General features: G+C 45.2%; 1 protein-coding gene across 5 annotated transcripts in view; it reads right to left on the bottom strand.

Annotated features, from left to right (window-relative positions):
- LOC143208196 (uncharacterized) overlaps positions 1-25,976 on the bottom strand; it is a 377,481-nt gene that overhangs the window by 334,814 nt on the left and 16,691 nt on the right. Inside the window, exon 1 of one of the 5 annotated variants that reach the window (XM_076422372.1) lies at positions 14,736-21,734. The exons of the other annotated variants lie outside the window; for them this stretch is intronic. Coding sequence (XP_076278487.1) covers positions 14,736-14,813 — 78 coding nt within the window. The 5' untranslated portion in view covers positions 14,814-21,734. Of the gene's footprint in view, positions 1-14,735; positions 21,735-25,976 lie in introns of those variants that run through there. 5 annotated transcript variants of the gene reach the window in all.

Below are 25,976 nucleotides of genomic sequence, written 5' to 3'. Positions count from 1 at the left end.
ATCGATTTCGATTAGGATATGTTGTGTCTACCATCGCAAAAATTGATTAAGAAATCCTCGGTCAATTAATTTCTAAGAGGCCACGGTTAATTAACAAGTCAGGCGAAAACCATAAAGAACTGAACGAAAGAATCAAGGAAACATTCAAATGGCTATCATTTGACTAACTTATTAAAAAATAATCGAGGAGTATCGGAACCACATGACTATGTTCGGAAAGGGGATGGCCGGAGAACAGTGCTCGGAGATCGATGTTGGCAGGTTCTGGGGAGGAGGTCGAACGGCGGTAATATCTTCATTTGCATTGATGGGATTCCTCGTCGATAGGATCGTAGTCCTCGGGCCCTTGGAACCAACGAATCAGAGCTCGTCTTGTAATATCAGATTCGCAGACGTTTCCGTTTCGGTGCGTCCCGTAGTACCTATTCTACAGCTCGTTCTACAATTCTGGAATTCCAGACTGAGCTCCTGTGCGGCAGATACGAAGGTCTTTTTACCCTTGGAGCGTTCTAGATGGCTCCTGGGAGCAATTCTTCAGAGCAATTTCTGTAAAAGATGGAAATAGAAGACTGTTTTCTTCCTCGCTGCGAAGCGTTCTGGAGTGGGCGTGGCTTATTTGCTCCCGATTTTTATCTTTGTACGCGATCTAAGAACTTAACGTGAATCTGATCAATATTTCTATTTTGTAAGCCCATCCGGTTCCCCGGGAGTGTAACTTTAGTGCTCCGTAATCTCCATCGGTCCCGAGAGCCTCTCTTCAACAGTATGTATGAAAGATTGTGCATCAAAGTCTCCGAAATTCGTTGATATTCGGCTCGTTAATTGGCTTTCGCACCGGTCCTGGTATCTCCGTGGTGGAGCGAGAAAGAACGGGTCGGGCGAAATTTACGCGCGATTAAAACGAAACAAAGTCCGGGGCCCGCGTGCGTGCGCTCGCTCGCTCGGTCGCGTTAATCCAATAATTACGATAACGCTGATAAAAACCGAACCGGTATACACGATCGGTCTGGGTGGATCATCATCGGTGACCGGAGATCCAGAGCCGCGGTGTAACTTTGTCGGCAATTACACGCGAATATTACAAGGAAGAGGAGATACAGGTGGCCCATTTGTCGGCCCCGGGGACGCTGGACGATAAAGAGGGCGGCGCCCCGTACCCTCGTTAATGGATCTGGTTCTGCTACCTTGACGCGATACACCTTCGGGACTCGTTAGAGACCGCGTATCCCCTCGGATCTCGTTGTCCAATCGAAATCCCGCTGTCTCTCCTACCTGGTCCCCGTGATATCCCCTCTTTGTCCCTCTCTACCACCAAAACCCCCCCGCCCGCCCACATCTGATATTCACCTTCCTTGTCGCTCTGGGATATTTCTCTCTACCAGGGGATATCCCTTTTACACACCGGGTTACCTTGATCCACCTCGCGCTCCCGGTTATTACAAGCTATTCCCCTAAAAGGGAGTAAAAGCTGAAATTAGTTCGGAACTTATGTCTTCGCTACGAACCGAGGAATCTCCTTCTTCTTCTTCTTCTTCGTGACGAGCAACCGAGGATGCGCCTGCAGAAATCCTGCCCCCTTTTCGGTGCCCTTCGGAGGCTGGTCAATCGATTATGTTGCAATTGTTCTTCTTGCGAAAAATCTAAAAATTGAATCGACGATTCGTGACGCAGGATATTCGATGCGAGAATATTTTCTGTTGAATCTTGTCAATTAGTCACGTTCGTCGATTTCTGTTTTCACGAGGCCCTCCGAAGGAAACGTCGATACGCAGCCGCGTAAAAATTTATCGCGGAACGGTCGAGCAGCGGAAAGAAACGCGAAAGGGTTGGAATGAAATTCCCCGGCGCGCAGAAACACGCGGAACCCTTTTCCGTGTGCGCGCTCGCGCGTTGTCTCGCTCCCTTAACGACGGATCCAAAGTTCTCATTTCTAAATTTACTTCCTTGCACTCCGGCGTGCTCTAAACTTTTACGAATTTAAAGGCTTTTCCCGGGCTCGGTTGATATCCACCCTCGGAAGGATGCAGTCCTTCCTTCCTTCCTTCCTCCCTGCATTGCCTTGCCTTCTCTCGTTCCTTCTACGCTTCTGCGCCTGATACGCGCGCGCTTGAGCATAAATCCCCAAGTGCTTTTAAGCTTTACAAGTTCCAGGAAAGAAGCGGAATGTCGCCGACTCCGCCGGCACATCTCGAAAGTTTCGAGCAGCGCGCAACTTCCCCGGAAAAATTCGATCGCCCTTTTCCCGCTCGATCGCGCGCAGCCGCCGCGCCGTTTATTACGAGCCCGGCTAAAAAGCCAGTAAAAACCTGGCCCGCCAAAATTAGCCGAGTTACGCGCGCTATCTGTAACGAGATTTCACTCGTTTCGAAATGTTAGTCCCAACCTTCCAGCCCCGGCTTTTTACAAAAGCTGCGCCGCCGTCGCCAGCTGGGCGTGGCACTGGTCGATTCCTCAAAAAATCTCACCGATTCTTCGTTTACAATTAATTTTGCTCATATTTGTACAATCTAAATGAGTAAAAAGATGCAATTAGAAAATTCAAAGAAGCAGGTTTTATTTCATTTAAACGCTGCACATTTGCCACCCTTAAAAATGTTAGAGCATTAAGTGGTTTCTTGGAACACTTCTGCAGCCGTTCTGACATAATTGGAGTGCTCCTTCGGGCAATTGTCCAATTGAGAACCTCGCATAAGCTGTATACTTAATTAATGAAAGAAGTGGGCGCGGTGCGTTCGTTCGATTTTTCCTACTCGGAATTTTTCCAGTTGAAAAGTTGCCTTGTTGAAATTCCTGGTGGCCGCGCGCCATTACCCTGTGATATAACCTGCACGTGGACTCCTCGATTTTTCCTAAACTGAATCTTTCAGTGCCGGCGCGACGGCCGATCGTCGCCGCTCGCGGTTCTGGAAATTCCGGTTTCTTGGGCGTGGTTCTCCAATTTCTCCTCGCCTCGATCTTCGCGTCCCTTCCTCCTTCTGCGACGATATTTGCAACTTTTAGACCTCTCCCGTTCCTCGACAGGGTTCTTCTTTTGTAGCACGGTTTTTGTGCCGCGGTGAAGATATTTTTTCGTCCGAGCGAATCTTATCTTTCGTTTCCGTTCGCCCCTTCCGTGTATTTTTATGAATACGCGACTGCGCGCGCGCTCGCTCGCTTCGGTCGCCGATGATTTCTGTTATCGAACAAAAAGTGCTAATTTATGCCGGGTTTTGCTGCCCCGGCGAATTCCTCCTGCGAATTCTTCCCACGCGCTTTTTGCTAAAATTGCCTCTGAAACAGTTTTACACTTTTTCTTCGGCGACCGGCAGAATATTCATCGAGATCTTGTTGCAATTTTCTTTTGCTGCAAAAAGGCGCTCGGACGTTCGAGAAGCAAGTTCTTTATGCAATTTTGTCCGTTGAATACGTATGTATATTTTGTTCTTCAATTAATCCACCTCTCTTTCAAGATAACAAATTTAGCAAATATTGTGCATTTATTTCTTTCAGGAAATTTGTCTTATACGATTTCATTAAGCCACCCTTTATCCAATATTGCTCTCGTTTCTTGCCTCAGACCTTTCTTGCACATTTTTCTGAACCCGCCGACTTTATTGGACATTTATTTCCCCGCAAAAAATTTTCCCATGATATTTTTACGAACAAAAACTCGACCGGAAGTTTCTTTTTATCCGCGGTTTAATAAGGAGCGAATTTTTTCTCATTTCCTGTAGCACGATTAGTCGAAACGCGCACCCTCGAGTGCAGGGTGGAGCAAGAGAATTGTCGCTGGCCTGGATCTGCGAAGTTTCAGACCACGACCGCTCTTACGACTCGACTCGAGAAGTTTAGCTACCCGGTGAAATGGCCCCGGCCATGCGATGCCCCGGCAGCATGCTACCGGCAACTTTCTAGCAAGAGAATATTTTTCTGAACCCGTCTCCGTATATCGCCCAAGGGCGTGGCGATCGCGGGGCACCGATAAGATTGATTCGCCAGAATTACCAACACGAACCGCCAACTCTCTTGCCAACGTGGAAGTACGCGAAAGCAAATACGCGAGCCGTCCTCTGCGATCTTCGCTCCTGCAAGCCCTCCACCGATCAATAACCTGCAAGACAAATCAGCGAAACGGGACACCGGTGCCACGATTCGCGTCGACGAAATTTTCGAAACTTGCGCAACGCGCGCCGAACGTTTCACCCGTTTCTAGCACCCGGTGCGCTAATCTGGCCACTACAATTGGTTTTCGGGCAAAAGCAAAATTTTCAAGCAAGATACTGCACAAAAATTTGACTTCACATATTAAACATTTTCCCATATACAAATTCTAAAAAATTGCTATAATTCACGATCATACAATAAACACACTGTACACATACAATACTCATTCATAAAATCATTCTCTGTTCCGTGAGAAGAAATCCCAACAAAAACATCCTGTAAACAGGAGCCAAGTTCCTATGGCCGTAAAAAGTTGTGAGATCAAACAAAATACGGCCAAGTTCGTTCGCTTAGAAATACCTCTTGCAATACCGAAAAGAACGTTTGTAAAAATTAGTTTAAAAGAACGCTATTTAATTTGTAAAGAGTTACATGGAGGGCTAAATTATTCAAACTTGGCCGCTACCTAACACCTTTTATGGCCATTGGTTTAAAAAGTAACGGCCAAGTTTGAATAATTTGGCCCTCCATGTAACTCTTTACAAATTAAATAGCGTTCTTTTAAACTAATTTTTACAAACGCTTTTTGGGGTATTGCAAGAGATGTTTTTATTGGGATTTCATCAATTTTTGTTGAAATTTCATCAATTATCAAGTAGGTATCAAAGAAACAAAATCCTTTCCTAATCTGCAAGACAAAATCCAAAATCCAAAATTCAATGTATCGAAGATTAACACTATGCCGGCGACGCTCGGATAATTATTCCTTTGAGTGTTTGTTATGGTGGACCAAATTTCAAGCTTGTAGGTCAATGGGAAGTACCCAAAAGGTTTTGATATTTCTGTCAACCAGTGACAAATTTAGCGATTTTTGAGGTCCTATATCTCGGAACCTACTAATGTTGGAAGATTAATGTTTTGTCAATATTGAGACATGATAGCATTTAACAAGTGTACGAAATTACATCTCTCCATCTGCCTTCAGTGCCCAGTTATAAGCTTCTAAAAAACGTCTAAGTTGTTTCGTGTAAAAGGAGGTAGTGCGAGAACTTGGCTGGTGCACTACCGTGCACCTAGATTCAAATAATTTTTGTCACCAAGATATGCGAACGGAAAATTCTCATGCATTTTGGAATGTGTTACTAGGTCACTAAATGAACAAAATTGTAATTGCTGAGGACGGACACATGTCCAAGCTAAAATTGAAAGCCACGCGTGCACGTCATCGTCGTCGTTAATCTTCCGAATCCGCCGTCGCGTTCGTTCGGTCTCCCGAAATACATCTGGGAACCGGGAACAATGACTTCGGTCGAGAATCGCGTGTATACAGATCGCAACCGCGGGGATTCGCTGATGAAATCAGGCTGAGATAGGTGGTTCCAGTTTCGAGATCGCGAACATCGTTGCGCAACTCGCTGTTGTCGAAAATACGGAATATTTGAACCCCTCCTGTGGCGGCCGGGATTATTTATTTGTTTGGGGAAGAATATTTCGCGGTTCGCTTGTCAAATATCGACTGAAATATCGCGAACGAAAATAACTAAGAGAAAATTCCAGCAGACGTAACAAAAATTTGTATTTGCGAAAAGAAGTGAAAGCTTTGAAAAATCAGGATCAAATACAAAAATTAATTATACTTCGAAGAGTTAGATGTGGGCATTTCGGACAGGATAAAATGGTATCGAAGGACGTGGAAAGTATATCGGGGAATCCCGGGGAATATTATCGAGAGCCTCGTTATTTGGAGAAGCGGTTTGATCGCGGTAAGAAAGGTTAATGGGGAAACGGATTCAACGGTCGATGGGGTTCGTCGCGACGATATCGTTTAAAAATATATCAGCCGCGGTAAAGACCGGTCGTAAATACCGCGAGAGGGTTAATCTGCTGCGAAACGAAGCAACGGGGCCAATGAGGCGGAAAGTAGCGACAACTGCCAAACGGCGCCACCAAATTCCGCTCGCTAATTTCCTTTTGAAAATTCGAGGAATTCTTCACCTCGGCTGCCACGAAAATTTCGAGCTCTAATAGAACATTCCTTCGCGTGCTATCTTTCGCAGGCATTTTCGCAAAATATTTTTCAGAGGTAATTAATGAAAGAAGTTTCTTAGAACTACTATAACTTCAAGGGCCTAACCTTCCAAACTGCGTTCCCCCGAGACAAATCTCTGCGAGGAAATTATTTATTCAATACGTATTAACATCCTTGAGCTGGTACGGTCACATTGTCTTACATGGTAGAAATTTGACGATGAGTGAAATAATAAATTACCTCAGACAAGAATAGGAACGAAGGTAAACGAAACGTGAAATAAAAATTCATTCTGATTCAGAATTGTGCTTTTTGCAACAAAGGTGTTGCCTTACAAATTCAAGAAGAAAATTCCCCGAACGACAAATTTACCTTTTACCGCCGCGGATGAACGAGGCAATGTTTCCATGTCAGAAATTGATTCGAGCTACAGTGTTGCATTGGAATAAGCAACGTTCTCAGGCCTCCCGCGGCGTCCATATTTTTCTGCGTGTGCTCGGCGACCGCGCGCGGGAATAATCGTAAGGAAATTTATGCGTTGTCTGTCGTAATGCGTTTTCGGAGTATCTGGCATTCTTCGATGATCGTTCGTACACGGCTGTATAGGTGAGAGCACTCGAAATGCACTCGAGGCAACACGGGAACGGAGAAGAAGGCTGTCCATTTTATCGACCCGTCGCGCGACGCGCGCATGTTCGCCTCGGTTGCGCCGATGCTGAGGCGATCATGGCGGCGGATTCTCGACGAAACTTCCACAATTTTCGTTCCTGCAACCCGGTAACTAGCATACTTTTTACCTAACATCATTCCACTGACGATATCTGTCGGTTTCCAGTTTGTCTCATTACAAAAGCGACTTCTTTTGATTTTTGCGAAGGCTTTCCTAGCGACGGCCTCAGAAGGAGAACTGTATTCTTTTGTCAGAAGCAGTTTTCGAGATTTTATCGTGAAATTTAGGAGGTTTTTTAATTGTGCATTTGTTCGGTTGACTAATCATCTGTTTACCAATGGGAGATCGTAAACTTGATCGATTTCTTGTTGAGAGACTCAGAAATTCGTTCATTCATAATATTCCTTGCAATCTCGACTTGCAACAACGATATTTCTATGAATAGAGTATAAAAATGCAACGATTTGATATGTAGAATTAAGTTCAAAGCACATTTAATGCGATACAATAAATAAATGTTCAAAATTGTTCTCGTTTGCTTCAATACTTGCGATACAAGTGCAGTGTGCAAACTATCAGGCCGACCAGTACCTCATAAAGAATGTTTCACATTATACGTTCTTAAATATGTTTATGTCACATGAATTTCGCAAACTCCACACATTCCACACAATGAATTTTCCTCTCTCGACTACGCAGCACTTCCACCAAAATGCATCTGCGAAAGAAATTCTCCTTCAACTTGCTCCATCACGAAAAACGTTCATTTCACCTGCAGAATCCCAATTAACCGAACACGACGACTCTAATTAAAAGAATTCATCGTAAAAGACAGAAATACCTGCTCGACCGTGGCAACACTCCAATTCCGCGGAGCTCTCGCATCGAATCGATAATCGAATTACAGTCTCGCGTCTCCTTGCCGAGGAGTGCAGAGCAGAGAAGAGAGGAGCGCCGGCCAGAGCGAAGGAAACTCATTTCCTAGCTGGCTAGAAAATTCAATAAATTTCGAGCAATACATTTTTACGCGGCGAACGATCGGCGAGGACTCGCGTCTCATTCCGCGAGCGTTCCCTCCAATCTACATTTACGATGCTTTCGTTATCTGTCGGAGAGTGGGGGTCGGTTTTTAAGCGGCTGGTTTTATCACTCTTTCCAATATATCTCAGTAAAATTAATTTTCCCCGTGGCCCCCGTAAATTCTGACAGTTTCGCGAGAACAGAAGGGTTTATTTGCCCCAGATAAGATTGCGCGATTCGCCAACGCTAAGTCGAGAGCAAAGTTCTGAGAAGTCTCTGTGGACATTGCAGCAAATGCATTTCCAGAGCTGTGAGATCCGTTTCGGTCGCGTTACACGGTGGCAAATGCATTTTCCTCGCATTAAATAGTGGCAAATGCATCTTCCTCGCTGAGAAAAGCGTTTCAGTCCCATTACATCAATTTCTCGATTCGAGTGCCATTTCAGAGCTGTCGCCTCGGTTTTTCGCGGAAAACACGAAAATGGAGCCGGATTCTGCGCCCAGAACGTTCCCCACGAACCAGGCCATTGTGTAACGACCTCGGGCAGAGTAAATTCGCCTCCCCGTCGACGGAATCGACGAAATCGACGTCGACGTCGACGCCGACGCCAACGCCGCAAGTGCAGCGGCCACTGCGCATTCCGACGCGATGCACGGCGCATGCACCGACCATTTCGCCCGGATGCACCGCGGACAAGCGCAGGGCGAGTCCGAAGGGCTTTTACAAAATTTACGGACGCGTTTTACATCCCTGAAACTGGCGGACGAGTTTTAATAATCATGGATCCCCGCGTATTATACCCCGTTCCGCGCGCAGAGCTGCTCACGGTAATTTGGACTCCATCGGTGGCGAACGGTGTTATCCGATTTTAGCTTGTTCCTGATCCCCGAGGATCCCGTCTGATCCTTTTGCATTCCCTTCGCACGATTTCCACAAAGCATTTTTAAAGCGAACGCTGGGGGCTTCAGGCATTTTCTGCAAATCGTTGCTCCGGTAGACCGAACAATTTACTATGGCTAGCGATTTCTTTGAAACATTGTGGATCAAATAAATGACGTACTTTGTTCTGTGAATGTTGGAACTGTTGTGTGAAATTGTTCGAGGCTCGGAGGACCTCTCCAGGCGAAGCGAGAGGAGATAACGAAAAAGGAAAGCGAATTAAGGTCGTCCGCGACGGAACCCTATCAGAACATGCAGTTTTATGGGCTTCCTTACGTTCGTCTATTACACGAGACTCCTAGGTTCCACGATGGTTATCATTACAGGTCAACGGTCCACGAAATTGCATGATCCTCCAATTCCACGGGGCTTTCGGTGCCAACGAGATTCTGCACGTTGCTGCACACCGATCGATCTCGTAATTAAAAGTCCCGTTCAGAGCGGCTGTTGCTCGGAGGAGCCCATTAACTTTGAATAGACCAGGACTCGTTCGGGAGCCCTTGAACCAGAATTCTTTTCATAATCGCGGGAACATTAGAAACAAAAATCTGTTACCCTACCTCTCTTTCGCTGACTTTCCAGCCACATGTATAAACACTCGTTTCAAACAGTTCAAAAATCTCTGTACCAGCCCAGCACAGTACAATAACGCAGATAAATCTCTTGCAAGATGCAGCGCAATGTATCTACAAATTGCTCTTCCGAAAGGAAACAATCTCTCATAAAATCCCTCCGCAGGCCTCCAGTCAAATATTTCAATAACCGTACAGCCCCAATCTCTCATCATTCACCTCCCACGCCCTCAATTCTTCACAACTCGCTAAACTACCATCAGATCAACGGCCTCGAATCCTCGACAAGTCGCCTCCGTCCAAAGTTCAAACACCCCTTACTCCGCCGCACCTCGAACACCAAAACTACTGCTTTCTTCATCTCGAGATTAAAAATTTTCATTGCCGTTACACCTTATCTTAAATAATTCCAAAAATCGCATTTGGCAGGATACTCTCAAGTTTCCAGGATCCATGAGAGGAGCTATATGGAAGGGAACGGTTCGAGGACCGCAAAGGGTTAATCAAACAGTGGAGCTGGAGAGTCCCGGGGCAAATGCAACGATAATTAATGGGGCGCAGGGGATGGAATTGCACGTCTCCTCGCGGCTGCATTTCCCTGGGAGCTGGGTCGTCCAATTCGGAGCTAGACATTCGGCTTCCAGAGACAAAGAGAGAGAAGGCCTGGTGGTTCCTTCTCGCTCTCATCTTTCTCGGAGTGTATTAGATTGGCTTCGAAATACGTGACCTCGCTCGAGAATCAACCTCATTCCCAACCTTTCTCGTCTTCCCTTCGTCCCGGGGTTTCTCTCTCGGCCCCCGCCCACGCAAACGGTCGCTGCAAACCTAACCCAACCTTCCCGGAATACCCAGGTCCTCCCACCCTGGACGATGTCTTTGCCCTCTCGCAATGGCTTTTCCTTTTTTTCCTCCTTTTTCCACGGAACCGCCGCACGCCCTCTTTTCTTCCCGCCGTTTGACGGATGCTCGACATGGCCGACACCGTGGAGGGGACCCGAAAAGGGAGTGGTCTACGAAATCCGTTTGTCCGAACGCTGCACACAGGGTAGCCAAGTTCTCGCTGCTAACCCTTTGCCAATGCAACGGCGGGAAAGGTTTCATCCGGGGTTTTTCGAGGCACCGGAGGAAATAATACTGGGTGACAGAATCGGGTCCCTCTGCTGGCGAGATGCCGAACCTTAGCTCCCTCCACGGGGGCTCTGCGATCACTATGGACGCGATTGGATTGATCAAAAGGCTCCGATGAGGTCAGAACGCTGCTCCGTTTCGGCAGTTTGTTCATCATTTTTCTTTACTCTCTGCAAACTTTTCTCTGGCCATCAAAATGTCCGTACAGCCCTTCTCCCAAAATAGAAATTGTTATACAGAATGTTGAACACTGAATTTTCAGACATTATACTCGTATTTGTACGTAAAGCCAGCCCTAATTATTATTTAACCAGGCAACGTTTAATGTGATTTTCTACACTAATCCTATTCGATGTAAAACAAGAGGCGCCAGAGCCAAACAAGTGCCACGATAAAATTTTTATTGGCCATTCACCGGTAGATAACTAGCGTAATTTCGTTTAGCCTAACCACCTACAGTCTTTGATTTCGTGAAAATATAAAGACAGTTCATATTGAAATTTATTCCTTCCTCCATTGATTTATTCCTTCTTACCAATTCATTTAGCTAATTTCAGTTTCCTATCGAGCTGGCGTACGGAACAGCGTAATTGAAACTTAATATGCAAAATTAATAGCTCATTTACATCGTTCACATCATTCGTGGTTTCTTGTACAGTATAATTAGTGTACATTGCTGTCGTTATCATCAGTATACGTGTGTAAGAAATATGCGCAAATTGCCAACTGGAATATAAACTTCTTAGCTTCGCGGAATGTTTTCACCTACCATTCGAATATTAACTAATGAGCATCGTTCGTGTCAAGAAGACATTTCTTCATCAATTTTACGCAAAATACATACAATGCGAAACGTAAGCGGCGAGATGTTTATCTATTCTTCAGAATCATAAACAACTTGCATCCGGAGCGGACTACTCCACTTTGGTCCGAGCTGGGGACGATAAAGCCACCGGAGGAAATGTATATCCGAGTTTCTAGTGCTCGTCGTACTCGGTGTAGCCGAAATCCGTGGATTCGGATAAACGGCCGAGTTTTCGGGTCCCGGGCGAACGGGATTAAAGTGGAGGACGCCATGTCGTGGCTAGGATCCAGTCCGAATGGCCACAGTTCCTCTATCTCTCTCGCTTCCTTCTCTGGCGACCGGTTATAAAAGTTCGAATTTCATACAGCTCGACCGTGGAGAGACAGAGAAAGAGGAAGCGGAAAAGAGGAAGATAGAGAGAGAGAAAAAGGGCATACACGTCCAGCGTGTAAGCGTAAGTGTAACCCCGAAGTTTAGGTACCTAGAGGAGAACAAACTCGTTTCCGATGTGTGTCCGCCTCGGGCTCTCTCCTCTTCTCCCTTTTCCCCGTAGCGTCTTGCTCCCCCGGCAACGGCCCCGGGATCCAAGGAGCAATTCCTATGCCAACGACTTTCCGTAAAAACGTCTCATATCGTGAGACATTGTTAAATATATTACGCCGTTGCTTGGCTTCTCTCTCGACTGTGCACCGCGCGGTTGCGGCCCGCCGCGTCACGCCGCTCGCAGTAATACATACATATGTATGTATAGATCGGCGAGAAAAGAGCAACGAGAGAGCAAGAGGCTTCGTCGATACGGGATCACGTGCCTACCGATGGGACTTTATCCAGCCAGCCCGTGCGTCTGTCTCTTGATTATAGTCTAGACAACGCCCTGGGTCCTTGAAGCTTGCCTCCGGCCGACGGATTCGGAATTTCACCGCGACGAATGCGACCTTATGGGCCGCGATCGATACCGAGACGTTCGGTACCGCGGCTCTTCGCAAACTTCGTGTTCTGCGTCTTGGCCTTCTGCGACTTCTTCTGCAAGTGCGGGTTTTGCATGAGAATGCCAAGCTTCCGGGATTTTTAGGAGCGTGTCCGAGGTGTAAAATTTCTTTTAGAGCCAGGAAGATAGGATGCAGGAGTTTGGAAGTGTTCTGGAGAAGCAGGATATTTTTTGAGGGGCTGTTCAGGATTTTCTCGAAGATAGAGGATAGGGCTAATTTGTTGGATGGTTTTTGGAGACTCTGGAGCTCCAGCAATGGATTGATTAATAAGAAAGGTCCTCTATCCTGTCCACCTCAATAAAATGAATACAACACCCACTGAAAAAGACCAGAATCTCGAGACAAAGCAAACTAGATTAAACCTTCCATCGATTGTTCCGTTTTCGTAACGACGTCTGTCCCTAACAGCACGTAAGACCGAACGAGGGTTCGAGCGAAGTCTCTAAGAAATCGTTAATACCAGAGAGAAAGGGAGAAAGAGAGATCTGAAGAACGTAAAGAGCGGAAGGGAAGGTCTCCGCGTAGCTTGTCCTCTCGGCTCTTCTTTTTGCGTGGAAGGTTCGGGTTACCTGTGTACGCGAGAAATAATTGAATCGTCGGTGGCCGAGTCCCTGTCGTTTCGATCGAAGTCCCCAGGGGACGCGTGTTCGCAACAATGTTGCGGGGTAATGAGCGTTCCGAGATAGCATGAAGCACCGTCCGAGCCGGAGTTAAGGTAAGACTGCACCGGCAACAATCTCCTCCGAGCCTCGTACCCAGGGATATATCTACCCTCTTCCCTTTTATCTCGGTCTCTCTATCTCTCTCTCCGTATCCCTTTCTTCATCTTCTTCGTCTTCTTCTTCGGAGCGGTTCACGGTTCACGCTATCGCGGAATACGGCTATACAGTTCTTCTCCCTCTTCCTCGCTACCACCACCACCACTGCCACCACCACCATCGCAACTCTCCCCCTGTTCTACGGCCCCGGTGAAATTCTTGCATTTTCGCAATCTCTCTCCTCAAGTTTTCATGTCTTCCTCCGAATATCCTCGCCGCTTCGAGTTTCCTACGCTCGTTCCACGGGACTTCAGTCTAATGAGACTTCTCTCCGACGTCGCCGCCGAGATAGACGCGCATCGATGTGCCCCCGGTGCATACTGGGTGGTTTCGGTGTGCGCGCTATGGTTGCCTCGAAGGCTGATTTTCTCGCGAAATTGTTCGCCGTATTTCAGCCGCTTTTATTGTATTTCATGTTTTGGCTTGATGAGCGATATCTTTGAACACCTATCGACGGCCGTTCAAACCAACGCATTAACATCATTCTTCTCTCATCGATAACACGTTCTCCGAATGTCGATGATTGGATTCTACTCCACTATGTACCAATGCGAAGGCCAGCGTCAACGATACTGTCGACATCATCAATAGTGTCAACATCTAGTCGAGGTCGACACGAGATCAACGAATCTGATATGTACAAATATTTGCTCATCAAAATTAGAATCCAGCTACGAACAGCCGAGTATGCGATACATTTAGCTAAACGAATCCAAATTTTCTAACAAAGCTACCCAATATTCCCGATGGCAAATGAATCCTAAAATTGAAGTTCGAACACTTCTAAACAAAAAACCGTACCCTCTCATCGAATAAAATTCGAAACATAAATTATAAAAAAAATCATGAACCACCCAGTACGTACACTCATGAACGTGTAACCTCGTGGTAGAACCCGAAGGGTTACATGGCTCCGGTACATAAACCCGGTTGACACATAGAAACACCCGGACAAATACATTGTCGACAAGTGTTTCGCACACATCTGCGTCCCTACACCGCACAGTTCTCTCTCACTCTCTCTCGCTCTCTGGAAATTTGTCGGCGACATTCTTGCCGATCTCTCCGCCCCCCGTTCCCCACCCCGTATTCTCTCGCGTTTCCTTTTCAACCCCCGTGTTGGAGTTTCTCTCCAGCATTTCTCGCGTCCTCCATCTCTCGACGTCCTACGTCCTCTCGGTTTTACGTAGCCAATCTTCGCGTCAACAATGTAATACGCTTTACGTCTCGTTGGAGGCGAATAAAATTTCGCAAACGAAACCCGTTCCTGATGAGAAAACTTACAAGAGGCCCTTCGCCTTTCCGGCCGTTCCGCGCGGAATACGGTTTTCCTTGTTTCTGCGGATGGAATGGCGCGCGGGGACGAACCGACGCGGGTCGTAAATATTATTGGGACTCCGGAGCCCTTCGACGTCTCTTTTCCCCTCCTGCCCCTCTTTTTCTCTTTTTTCTCCCCTCCTGGAGAAATCGATTAGTCGAGAACTAATCCACCACCTTGCAAACACTAAAGATCCAAAAATCTTTATACAGATCCAAATGTCCTTAAACATAATCCCACGCATACATCCTCCCCGCATCAATTCCCACTCACTCCCAAAAGAACAAAGTCAAACAGACTCACCACGAAGGGCTCATCATCCACAAGCCAGAGGACCTCCTTCAAACCCGACTGCTCGAGAATCAACCTCAAGACAACCATGTTCCCCACAATTTGTCGGGTTGAAGCCGAGCTTCAATTCTGTCGAATCCTGCTCGGAGGGGAAGGACAGAGGGCCGTCGAATCCGGGGTCCTCGTAAACAGTCCTCGTACGAAATTCCGACCTCGCACTGTTCCGGAACAGACGGCGATGTTGCGATCTGGTATAGTAGGTGGCGTACAGGGTTGAGAGACGGAGAAAAAAGGTCTGTTCGGGGGAAGGGGGTTGGTGAGATACGATGTTGTTGTGTCCCCTCTCCCCCGTGGATCGTGAATCGTTGTTTCGCGTGTGTGCACGGGAGAACCTGGACATTGCAACAAGTTGGACATTCCTAAAAATAATGAGGGGAATACGGGCGAAAATAGGGATCACCGTTTCTGCAGCTGTATACCAGCGAAGGAGGGAAGGGTGCGCGGGAGGGGAGGATGAAGGGAGCAGAAAATGGGACCGGCGATCGGCCGCGAATCAGCGTAAAGAATCCTGTTTACGATATCGCCGGCGTATTTTGCCCGGCCGCTATGCGACCGGTCGGCCAGACGGTTAATTGAGGAGGAGTCCTAGATGATGCCCTCGCGGTTCAACGACGACTTCAATTCCCCTGCTCTCTCCACGCACACACGTGTACACAAACGTGTACCACCACACGCGACCAACCAAGATGCGAGGAGGCTGTTCTTCAGAGAGAGGCTCTCGCGTTCAACCGCCGCCATTCCGTCGTTTCGCCAACAGTGTTGCTGCCAAGCCCCGATAAAAGCTGCACTAAATAATCCCCGGAGTTAGAGCCACGATGCCCCGAGACCCGATGTCCGCATCATTATTCCGGCACTGCTCACTCCGAGATATCGGTGTTAAATAATTGGAGTCGCCTTGGCCCAGCCGGATCTCAATCGAGACAACGCGCATCTCGGACGAAATTCGAAATGCCGCGAGTTTTTATTTCCGTGATCGGAGCGGCGCATTTCTCACGATTTTGCTGAGAGTTTGTCAAAGACGGCCTGTATGTTGGGAATTTCGCTACACCTGGAGGGAGGCCCCCTCAATTAGCTCTGACTGGTCTCACGCTGTATGACATCGTTTGAGATGACTCTTTTTCTTGTCGTACGATATTACTTTTATGATTGAACCTACTTGCGATTTCTGACCGGGACAGTTCGGTGATTTGATCGTTGGGGGTTGGTGACAGGGAATTTTGTTGGAGCTAGAGGGAGGTCCTTTAATTAGCATCGACTGGTTTTATGACATAAAACATCGCTTGTCGACGAGAGTCGTAGGATTAATTAAAACAGAGAGAAGCGTGGTGCAGGCTCTTTTGCTTGTTTTGTGGGGAAATTATGCGAGCAGCCAGCTGTGAGCTGCTTGGATTTTTATATCTGCGATTGAGCGGAGCTATGATAGTGTTATGGTCTTGCTGAGAATTTGTGAGAGATGATGGAGGACATTTTGTTGAGCACGGGTGAAGATCTGTTAATTAGTATTGTCACTGGTTTTATGTAGACAGGCGGAATTACACTGGGGACTTGAGTTTTTACTTTTGCGATTGGTAGAAAATTTTAGCTGGAAACGTTGAGGACTACGGTGCCACGATTTTGCTGGGAATTTGTGAAACATCACTAGCAGCCTGCAGGAAATTTCGTTTGGATGCTGAGAGGAAGGGAGGTCTTTTAATTAGCATTGACTGGTTTTATGCTGTACAGCATCGTTTGTTGGGGAGACTCGAGGAATTAATTAAACAGAGAGAACCGTGGTGCAGTCCCTTTTGCTTGTTTTGCGAGAAAATGATCGTATGGAATTGAAGACGTGCAGAATCTTTGCCCGAGCGAGGTCTGTTTTAATTAAACACGGTGTACGTCGATATTTGTTTTGTTCATTGGCTTTCTGCTGCCAAGTGTGTTCATTTTATTTAATCTTTTAATCCTTGTTTGGTTAGCTGAACGCCCCGACATGTGTTCCCACACACATCTGCTTTAAAAAGTTTTACGCGTCTTTGCGAAAATATACCCTGTTACTTCAAATCCCATTTTTCGAACGCGATTTTATGCCATACGGCTTAATTATTGAAGCCTCAGAGTTTCTGTACGTTTTTTAAAAATTACTATTTTTCTGAACACGGAAAAAATGTACAGAAATGCGAGATTGGCGCGTAAAAGACGAAACTGTAAAAAGAGTTGATTCTTCATTGATGAAAAATGGAAGCCCGGTTCGCTACGAATTATAATTTTAGAAATAAAGAACTTACAAAACTCCTGGCATAAAGGAAATAAATTCCTTTTACTGTATATTACCATTTAGATGAAAAGCGCAGTAAAAGAAGCTCACTGCAGCAGAATTTTGATTCTTTTCATCTAACAAATGGGAAGCCAGCGTTCCGTGGATTATGGCACATCAGAATTTTCACGAGCACTAATTCGAAGAAGGTAAATCGTTTGTTGTACCGATGGAACCGCCGGAGTATCTCGCTGTATACCTATTTAGATAAAAAAAAAGGAACGGAGAGATCGGTAAATTCTGATCTCATTCTCTCCGTCATCGTAAATACGGTTGTTCCATCAAATGTGTACAATTTTTTCGTGGCTGTACGCGGACCATAAAGTGGGAACACAAAAGACGAAAAAATAAATGGACGATCGATATAGGGACGGATCGATGGCCGACGGAAGCGTGATCGTAACCGAGATGAAATGTCCGCCAATACGTTCCGCGGAAAGTGTATCGACGAACAATTCTATGAAAAAGCGACGAACTTTAATTATTGCTCGTAAATACAACATTTTCAGCGAGAAAATTCAACAATACGCAATTGTGACAGCGACACGTTCGTTTGCCGTCGGACAAGTATCGTTCTCATATTCTCGATTAATGAACACAATCTTTTAATCACGCAACATTTAAGTGATAAAGTTAAGACAAAAAAGAACAAAAATGAAATAAAACACGTAGCTTCCAAGAAGAATGAACAAATGAACAAATATCGGCAACTACAAGTTAAAATAAAGCAGTTCAGCTATGATTTGCGAATTCAAAAAATCCACCAATTTTACTATAATTATGTAAAATTTTCCTTTTCCCACTCTAAACTCGACCACACCACCAGCCAAAGTGCATAAATTCTCACGGTGCGGCGACTTAGAAAAATCTACAGGCCCGCCGGAGCTCCCATAAACAGCCATAAACGTTCAGCCGACTGATAGCCATCTCTCGAAAGAATGAAATAACTTTATTTAGCCGCGTGCAACAACGATAAAAGTCGCGGCGCGATCTCGCCGGTAATTTTTCCGTAGTAATTTTTACAACCCGTTAGAAACAAGTAAACTGTACAAAGTCGGCGTGTTTCTAACGTATCCGTGGTCTGCCATCTTCGAGTAAAAATGGCGGGTGACCTTGCCCTACGAAGAAGTTGCTCTGGCTCTCCCCCTGGGAGTGAATCAACCTTCTACGAACCAATTATCCTTCGTACGAAATAATTCTAGAGAAGCGCAAACCGCTCGCCTGGGCAGGTGTAGATAATCACCCGTAATGATCGCTCATGCATATGTAGGCCGCGAAACGGAAGAGCCATTTGCGAATGCAGAAAAATACGGTGGCGCGGCCACAATTTTTTGCGGAAAAGAATAAGAGGATACGCCCCCTCTCCGAGCTCGGAACCGGCTGGCTATTATAATAATGCGTCTTTATTACGGACCTTAGAGCCCTGGATCACAAAATCATTAAAGACAAGATGCAAATCAGCCTGCGGCGAGGTACGCCGGGAAAAACGTCTTTTGTTGATCGCCGAGCTATCATGACTTTATTTATTTTCAATATCGTCCACAGGTTTGCATTTCCTCTTGAGAATTCTTGCGGGTAACGGACGCCTTTTACAATTTTTCCGATAACAGATCTAACCGCGTGGAACGTTAGCTCGAGTACATTTATTTACAGAAATAATTCTTGGCTTCGTGCACTATCTACACACAATTAGTCTAACACGCAATATGGGAGCAATTTCTGTATTTTTAGTGCTTCAGATCTAGATTAGGGTTCGATCTACATCTGCATTTGCTGAGCGACTTCACGCGATCTCGTTCTGCCGGAAACGGGTTAGAAACAATTCATTTAATCGACGGAGGATTTGTTTAGACGATGAGGACGTTTTCTCCTGGTGTCAGATTATGGCCGCGCGAGAGGATCGTCTAGCAGGTTGATTACGGATTAAGAAATAAGCGAAGAGTAGGATTCTTGAATAGTTGAATCCTTGTCAACGGTATCGCCGTAAAACTCGGTCGAGCATCTCCTGCCAGATAAGAGAGGGCGCCGATCTACCGGGCGATCGGTAATTCCGCGATCAACGTTGGATCGATTGCACGATTTTTTCATAATAATTCGCCGTGTTTTACGAGGAAGACCGAGCAGCGTACCGATCGTTCTGGCAGGTTAGTCTTCGCGAAAGACGACCGTGATCTCGTTTCGAACAGGAAAGCAATCTAGCGGTATCGTCCGAGAAGACCAACGGTACCCTTCGACGTTAAATGGTTAGGCGAGGTATAAAAAAGGGGTTGTCGATTCTTCTGCTCCCTCTACCGATCCACCGAGACGAGGATGCAACCTCGTCGGGACACTAAAGAATTTTTTTCGTGTCAATTTTTTCGCGAACCCCCTCGACTGACCAGGTAAGCCTTTACCTAGTTACTGTTAGCCATTTTTTTCCCGCTCATTCCTGCAGACATTCTTTCCTTGTGACCATCGAAGATTCTTTGTGAAAGAACGGTGCAGCAAACGGAATTCTCGATTCGTTGGGTTCTAATCCCTTTAGGCAGTCAATGAGACGATGCTTCGGGAGTTAGACTTCTTTATTATGTTTATTAAACTGGCTTGGATCTGGCAGATCCCTTCACGGTTCTAATGAAATCAAAAAGAAGTTCGTTGCCTATCGATAAGCTTATTAAATGGAACATAAAACGCAGACCTTATTCATCCTTGATTAAGTTTTTGCTCGGCGCGTCATGTTCTAGATATTCCGTACTCCGTACCCGTTTCACCTTTTTGTATGACTTCTAGTACAGTACGAAGTAGGATTAAGTACGGCGATTAGAAATTTCCATGTCCTTTTCTATAGATAATAAACCTTGCTCGCGATGCTCCAGAAAGCATCGCGGCGTTTTATAACCTTCGTTCATTGAACCGTGAGCGTAACAAAAACCAGCTTCAGCCGTCGTCGTCGGCATCGATACGCTTTCCATCGTTGCCTATGCTGTTTCCTTAACTATTCAACTAGTATCGAAGCCTCTATTTTGGCAGAGAGACAATTTTTGAAAATAAAACTTTTTGCTCTGAAGCGGATTACAGCTTTGCTACGACAGATATTTCTTCTCTAGGATATTGTGAACGAGGAAGTTCAAACCAATTTCCCCATAAAATAAATCGCAGTGCAAGCGGTTGAATTTGATCCTTATTGCCGGAGCGGTCTAAACTACTTACGAGTTAAATTACCAAAGTAGTAAATGTTCCATCTCAATATTCATGTAAGTACACACTAGGATACGTCTAACGTTACATCCGATCTTCCGCCATCTCCAATCATAATGAATCTTTCACGAACAATTCAACAGCGACGAAAATAAATTCTACAATTGCCTACAGAAAACGTTAACGATTCAGTTGAGAGTAGGGATGGGATCAAGTACCTCGTGTCAACAGGTTCGAACCTTGATTGATGGAATTCGAACTCTCTATAAGTACTTCGAGAAAAAAATAGTACTCCCAAGTATACTCGAACCTTTGCCAGACAGTTTCCAACCCTTTACAAGTACTGTGGTAAACGTAAATAATACTTGCAAGTACACTCGAATCTTCGTCAACCAGTTTCGAAACTTTCGAAATTTTTATGAATATCGTTACGAATTTCCGTATTCTTGCATGCTCCGTGGCAACGTAAGGCTGTTCCGGCGCGGCGTCTGTTTCCTTTTTTTTTAAACACGCTGTGGAGATGAGAGAGAAAACGGGGTCTCATAATTTGACATGCTTCTACCGATGATTGTAGTTTGGAATGTACTTTGCGATAAAGACTCTCTCTTCTTGATATATTATATCGAACATTATCTAGGTGATGTAGAGAACGATCATTTATATATGTTAACTGCATTATTGGATCCACGATTCAAAACATTAGCTTTTTTTAAAGATGAATCTATCCTTCGAGCACGGGATGCCTTGACTGATATAGCCACTAATTATATTAATAATGATAAATCATCTACAACATGTGATAGTTCACAGATTCAGATGTCCGAAAATCGGCACAATAGCGAATTATCAATTTGGTCATCCTTTTACAATGAAATAGCAATTACAAATAATACGATACCTATCTCATCGTCTGCTGTGTTAGAAGTGGAAAATTATCTAAAATCCAAATATTTAGAACGCAAAGAAGACCCGTTATTATTTCGGCGGGAAAATTCAATCAAGCACCCAATTTTATCAAAAATTGTACGTGACGATCTCTGTGTAATGGCCACTTCTGTACCTTCAGAAAGAGTTTTTTCAAAAGCAGGAAATATCATGGATAAAAAAGAAATAGGATAAAACCAAGTATTGTAAATGAAATATTATTCTTAAATGGTTACGAATTTAATAAAGAAAATGCTTAAAACCTACTATGCAGTTCTGATTTCCAAGATTCGAGTACTACTTGTAAGAGTTTCGATTACTTTCAACATCGAAGTACTTATAAGTATCTTTTCGAAACTTGTAAGTACTCATTCCGAGGTTCGATAACAACTTGTATACAATGAATACTTTTCAAGTATAATCATTGAAACTTTTATTGCTTTTAAGTAGTAATGGAAACCCATGAAATGAAACTTGGTTATTGAACTTGACTCGGGTTCGTGAGTACATATTAAACGGGTACCATGGAAATCACCGACACAAATTTCCCCGACACGGTTTTCACCGACAACATTTCGCCGACTCCAGATTTGGCCGACAACGCCTTTAACCGAAAACGATTTTGATCGACAACAAATTTGATCCACAACGACTTGAGACACGACCACAGTATGATAATACTGTATGATAATACATACTGTGGTCGTCTCAAGTCGTTGTGGATCAAATTCGTTGTCGGTCAAAATCGTTTTCGGTTAAAGGCGTTGTCGGCCAAAGGTATTGTCGGTGAAAACAGAGTCGGGGAAATTTGTGTCGGTGATTTCCATTGGACCCATATTGAACTTGATCCCATCGGTAGTTGAGAGAAATTGTCAGTTTCCGACTCCTCTCCTCAGGGTTCCAAGCAGCGCACCCCTAAAAAATCCGTGATCCCACGAATCCCCAAAGGTGAGACCTCCGATTGGAGGCCCGGGAGGTGACCTTAAGGGAGGGACGGCAAAAAACGAGCTCATCCCAGGACCCAGAAGAGAAAGGTGGGGACCAGACGATGCGTGGGCGGACAAACGTGCAGTTAGCAGGACCTTCCCGAGAATGTGCGTGTAAACTTTGAAGCTGTCCTGTTAAACGATCGTCAAGCAAACGTGTTCCGGCCAGAAACTAATGGACTCCATATACTAATCTCCAGAATCCCATCAATCCATCAACGACGGAGTGGACACGTCTGCCGAAGACGTCCGGTAAGTTATTAACCAATGCCCGGAAGAGGCGTTCAGGGGACTCTATGTACAGGATAAACTCGCGGCTAACGTCTTGTTATTCGAAATTGATCGCGGGCAATTATACGGTTCCCTCGACGATTCCATAAGTAAGGGAAACGCTGCGAAATTCCGCTTGTCTTCCCAGTTTATTAGCTCGCGACGAGCGACTACTTGGGCGAGACACGAGCCCCGGAATCTGTACTAAATCCGGATCTACTATAGTACCTGAAACGACGAGACTTTATCCACTCGTATATTTCAGGCTCGATTATTCCGGCCGCGCGATAAATAATTCGAGGGGATTAATTAGCGCCCGATAAAGTTTCCACGAGTCCACTCGCTTGTTCCGATGCAGTTTGGAAAAAGAGACTACGGTGAACCGACACGAATAAACTCTTACACGATGCCCTCCTCGACGAAACTTCCTGAAAATTTCTGTATGTTTTAGTTCGTGTTTTAGCGACTTTTATCTAAAATTTTCGATTGAATCACGCGTTGAAGATTGCCGGGTTACCATAAATCAACTCGTTAAGTTTGGCTACCGCCAGGACGTTAATACATCGGCTCCCAACGCGTTACATCGCAGCCAATGTAATTTCTCGCTGGCCTCGCAATAAAAGAGGCAAACTGGCAAGCAGCTAGCCAGCTCGGACGCGATGGCCGAAAGATCAAATGGCGGACGCGTGACGAGCGAGTTCGGCCACGGCGAATGAGAAAACCCAGGTAGTATACATACGTATACATACTACCATAAGTGCGGTATACATATGTATACAGATGAGAACACGCCGCAACCGACCATGCCGGAATGGAGAGCTGAAGTGACGGCCACTGCGGCAACGCTGCGGCTTCGCTTTATTCATGCTCGACGAAATGCGAAAGGAGAACTTGTAATACGTGGACACGAGACGTGTATCTGGCCTGGGTCTCACTCAGAGCTTTGAAAGTCTTGCGCACGATGTTGCGCAATAGAATCAGTATCGGATGCTGATAAGGCACCGGGGGAATTGGAGGAATTTGTCCGATAAGAATTGGATATGCGTGGGCTGCCGCGGATTAAACTGTTGCCGGAGAATGTTGAATTGGACGTGTAACGTCTTCGGAATTTTATTCTTCGGTTTTATCTCCGTCGGTGCGGGAATGGTGGAGCATGCTTGCCAGACAAATATTCTATTAGCTTATATGCAATCTAATAATTTTCTTTTTTAGCCCCTTGCCGTACTTCAACGAGCCACACTCGTGATGAAGGTTTTTAACAAAGTCTAACAAATATGAATGTTACGCGTTTCATTTTAGATGACATAAAATTTTTGATTCGTTTGCAAGCAATATTTAAGCATTAAAATAAATGTAGCCGTACAAAAAATATACATTTTCTTTTCCCTTCTACGACATTTTTCTGCATAAAGACGTTCTCTAATCACTGTAACTGTAAAAGAAAAGGTACGGCAAGGGGTTAGGATTATTCGACTTTTAGAAGACGCGATTACATAAACATCCTCATTTTTTGAATATTTAAAACATGATTACGATTCGTACAAACTACCTTTGCTGAATCTATTCATCCAACATTGAACAACACAAAGGAAGTAAATTAAATGACACAAAACTTCCATTCACGTACCAAAAACATAGTACAATCCAGAAAATTGTGTTTTCCAGGTCCACAAGGGAATGCAGTCTTTCGTGCAAGCAGTTCGCGATGCAGTTTAATGCTACACCCAGTATTTCGTAATAGCGTTTCGTGAACGTTCTGGCTGGATTATGCGAGGAGGACATTGTGCCGGCTAAAATCGTCACGGCTATCAAAACTCGCATACCTCCTACGGTATGCTGGCTCAGCGAGCATACTAGAGACGACACACGCCCGGCTAGATCTTTATCCTCTGTATCTTCAAGGGGTGACAACGAAAGGTTCGCGTGACTCTGGATTGTTAAATAAAACGAGCGACGAGACAAGATGGTAAAAGGACACTGCACCAGGACTATGACACACCGTGGGTTTCTTTATAACTATTTCACCGTGAGGCTTAATATTTACGTGGCCGATGTGGCCACGATTAAAACCTTTATCTAATTTTCCGTGGATACAATGATCAACCATTTTTCCACCCTGGTCTCTTAGAAATATAGTATCCCTTTTATTGTTTCGTTTAGTATGTTTCACTGTTTCGAATTATGATCTGATACATTTTTATGGGGTCTTGTTGGAAGAGTAACGATCATTTTCTATATGAGCCAATTAACCCCTTGCCTTACAATATCGTGTCTGACTCGTGATGAATTTTCTGAACAGATTCTGATAAAAATGTGTGGTAATAATTTCCTTCAAACCGAAATAAAATTCTACTTTGGTTTTGTTAATTGTTAAGATAATGGAGAACATGTAGGCATTCGATGGATATAAATTTTCTTCTTTTTAGAAAATTACGATCTTCAGAAAAATTTTAATCACTGAGACCGTGAAATAAATCGTAGGGCAAGGGGTTAAGACGATATTGTCATTTCCCACGAGGAATAGACACAATTTCTCATTCACGTATATTTTTAGCTGGCAAACAAAGGAGCGCAATGTATGTACCAAGAATCCGAAAAAGAAAAAGTCGGCAGGAAGGCCACGATCTCCAATTTCCCTCACGTCGAACAACCACAATCGAGCTTCCGTTCGATGACGATCGTCATCCTCGGTTCTCTCGGTGAAAGAGACCTTCTGAAAATATCGAAACAAATAAATTCGATGCGCAGTCCTCCTCGCGTCTGTAAATTACACGCAATCTCCGAAGTGTCGTAAAGTTCATATCTCTGTTGGTTTATTCTTTGCACCTGTCCGAATAAAAGCAGCCCGCCGAACCGAGATCCGGCGATAAATTAGGCCACGGTTTAATTGTGGCGAGAGCGGAATAGACGCGGCCTGTGCACGCTGCGCTGGATAATGAAACTGCAGCATCGCAGACCGCCGCTTCATCTCCCTCTATTTTTTTCCTCTCTGTCTCTCTCTTTTCTCTTACAAATTGCGAGCTCCATAACGAGACAGGCTCCTAGAGATATCCGGCCGTTGTCAGGGAAAAACGGAGACGCTCGAAATGAAAGCTCGTTTCGCGATCCTACGAGCCTCGTGTAAAAAAGAAACATAGACAAAAATCGAGGAGATGAAAAGGAAGAAGAAGAAGAACACAGACACAGAATTTTACACGACCGGCCCTGAATATCATCTGGCTACAACGTTGGCCGTGCGCGTCGCGTATGACACTCTCGGGCATAAATCTCGGAGGGATACGCGGCTAATTGTACTATCGCGATAAATCAAACGATCAGCGGGGGACCGTAATTACCCGTGCGTGGACAATGATAAATCAGATTTAAACACGTGGAAATCGTAAAATGTAATAGCCGCGAGGCTTATGAATATTACCGTAAGAGCGAGCGCACCCTTGCTCCATGCGCTCGTACCCTCGCGCCGTTTCCAGCGAATCGCGTGCCTGCATTCGCGATTTAGACGAACAGATTCGCGGGCGAGTTAGTGCAGTTTGCTCGCATCGA

Source organism: Lasioglossum baleicum, chromosome 4 (assembly GCF_051020765.1).
Source record: "Lasioglossum baleicum chromosome 4, iyLasBale1, whole genome shotgun sequence".
NCBI lineage: Eukaryota > Metazoa > Arthropoda > Insecta > Hymenoptera > Halictidae > Lasioglossum > Lasioglossum baleicum.
The sequence above is the reverse complement of the archived record's forward strand: the minus strand, read 5'-3'. Positions and strand labels throughout refer to the sequence as shown.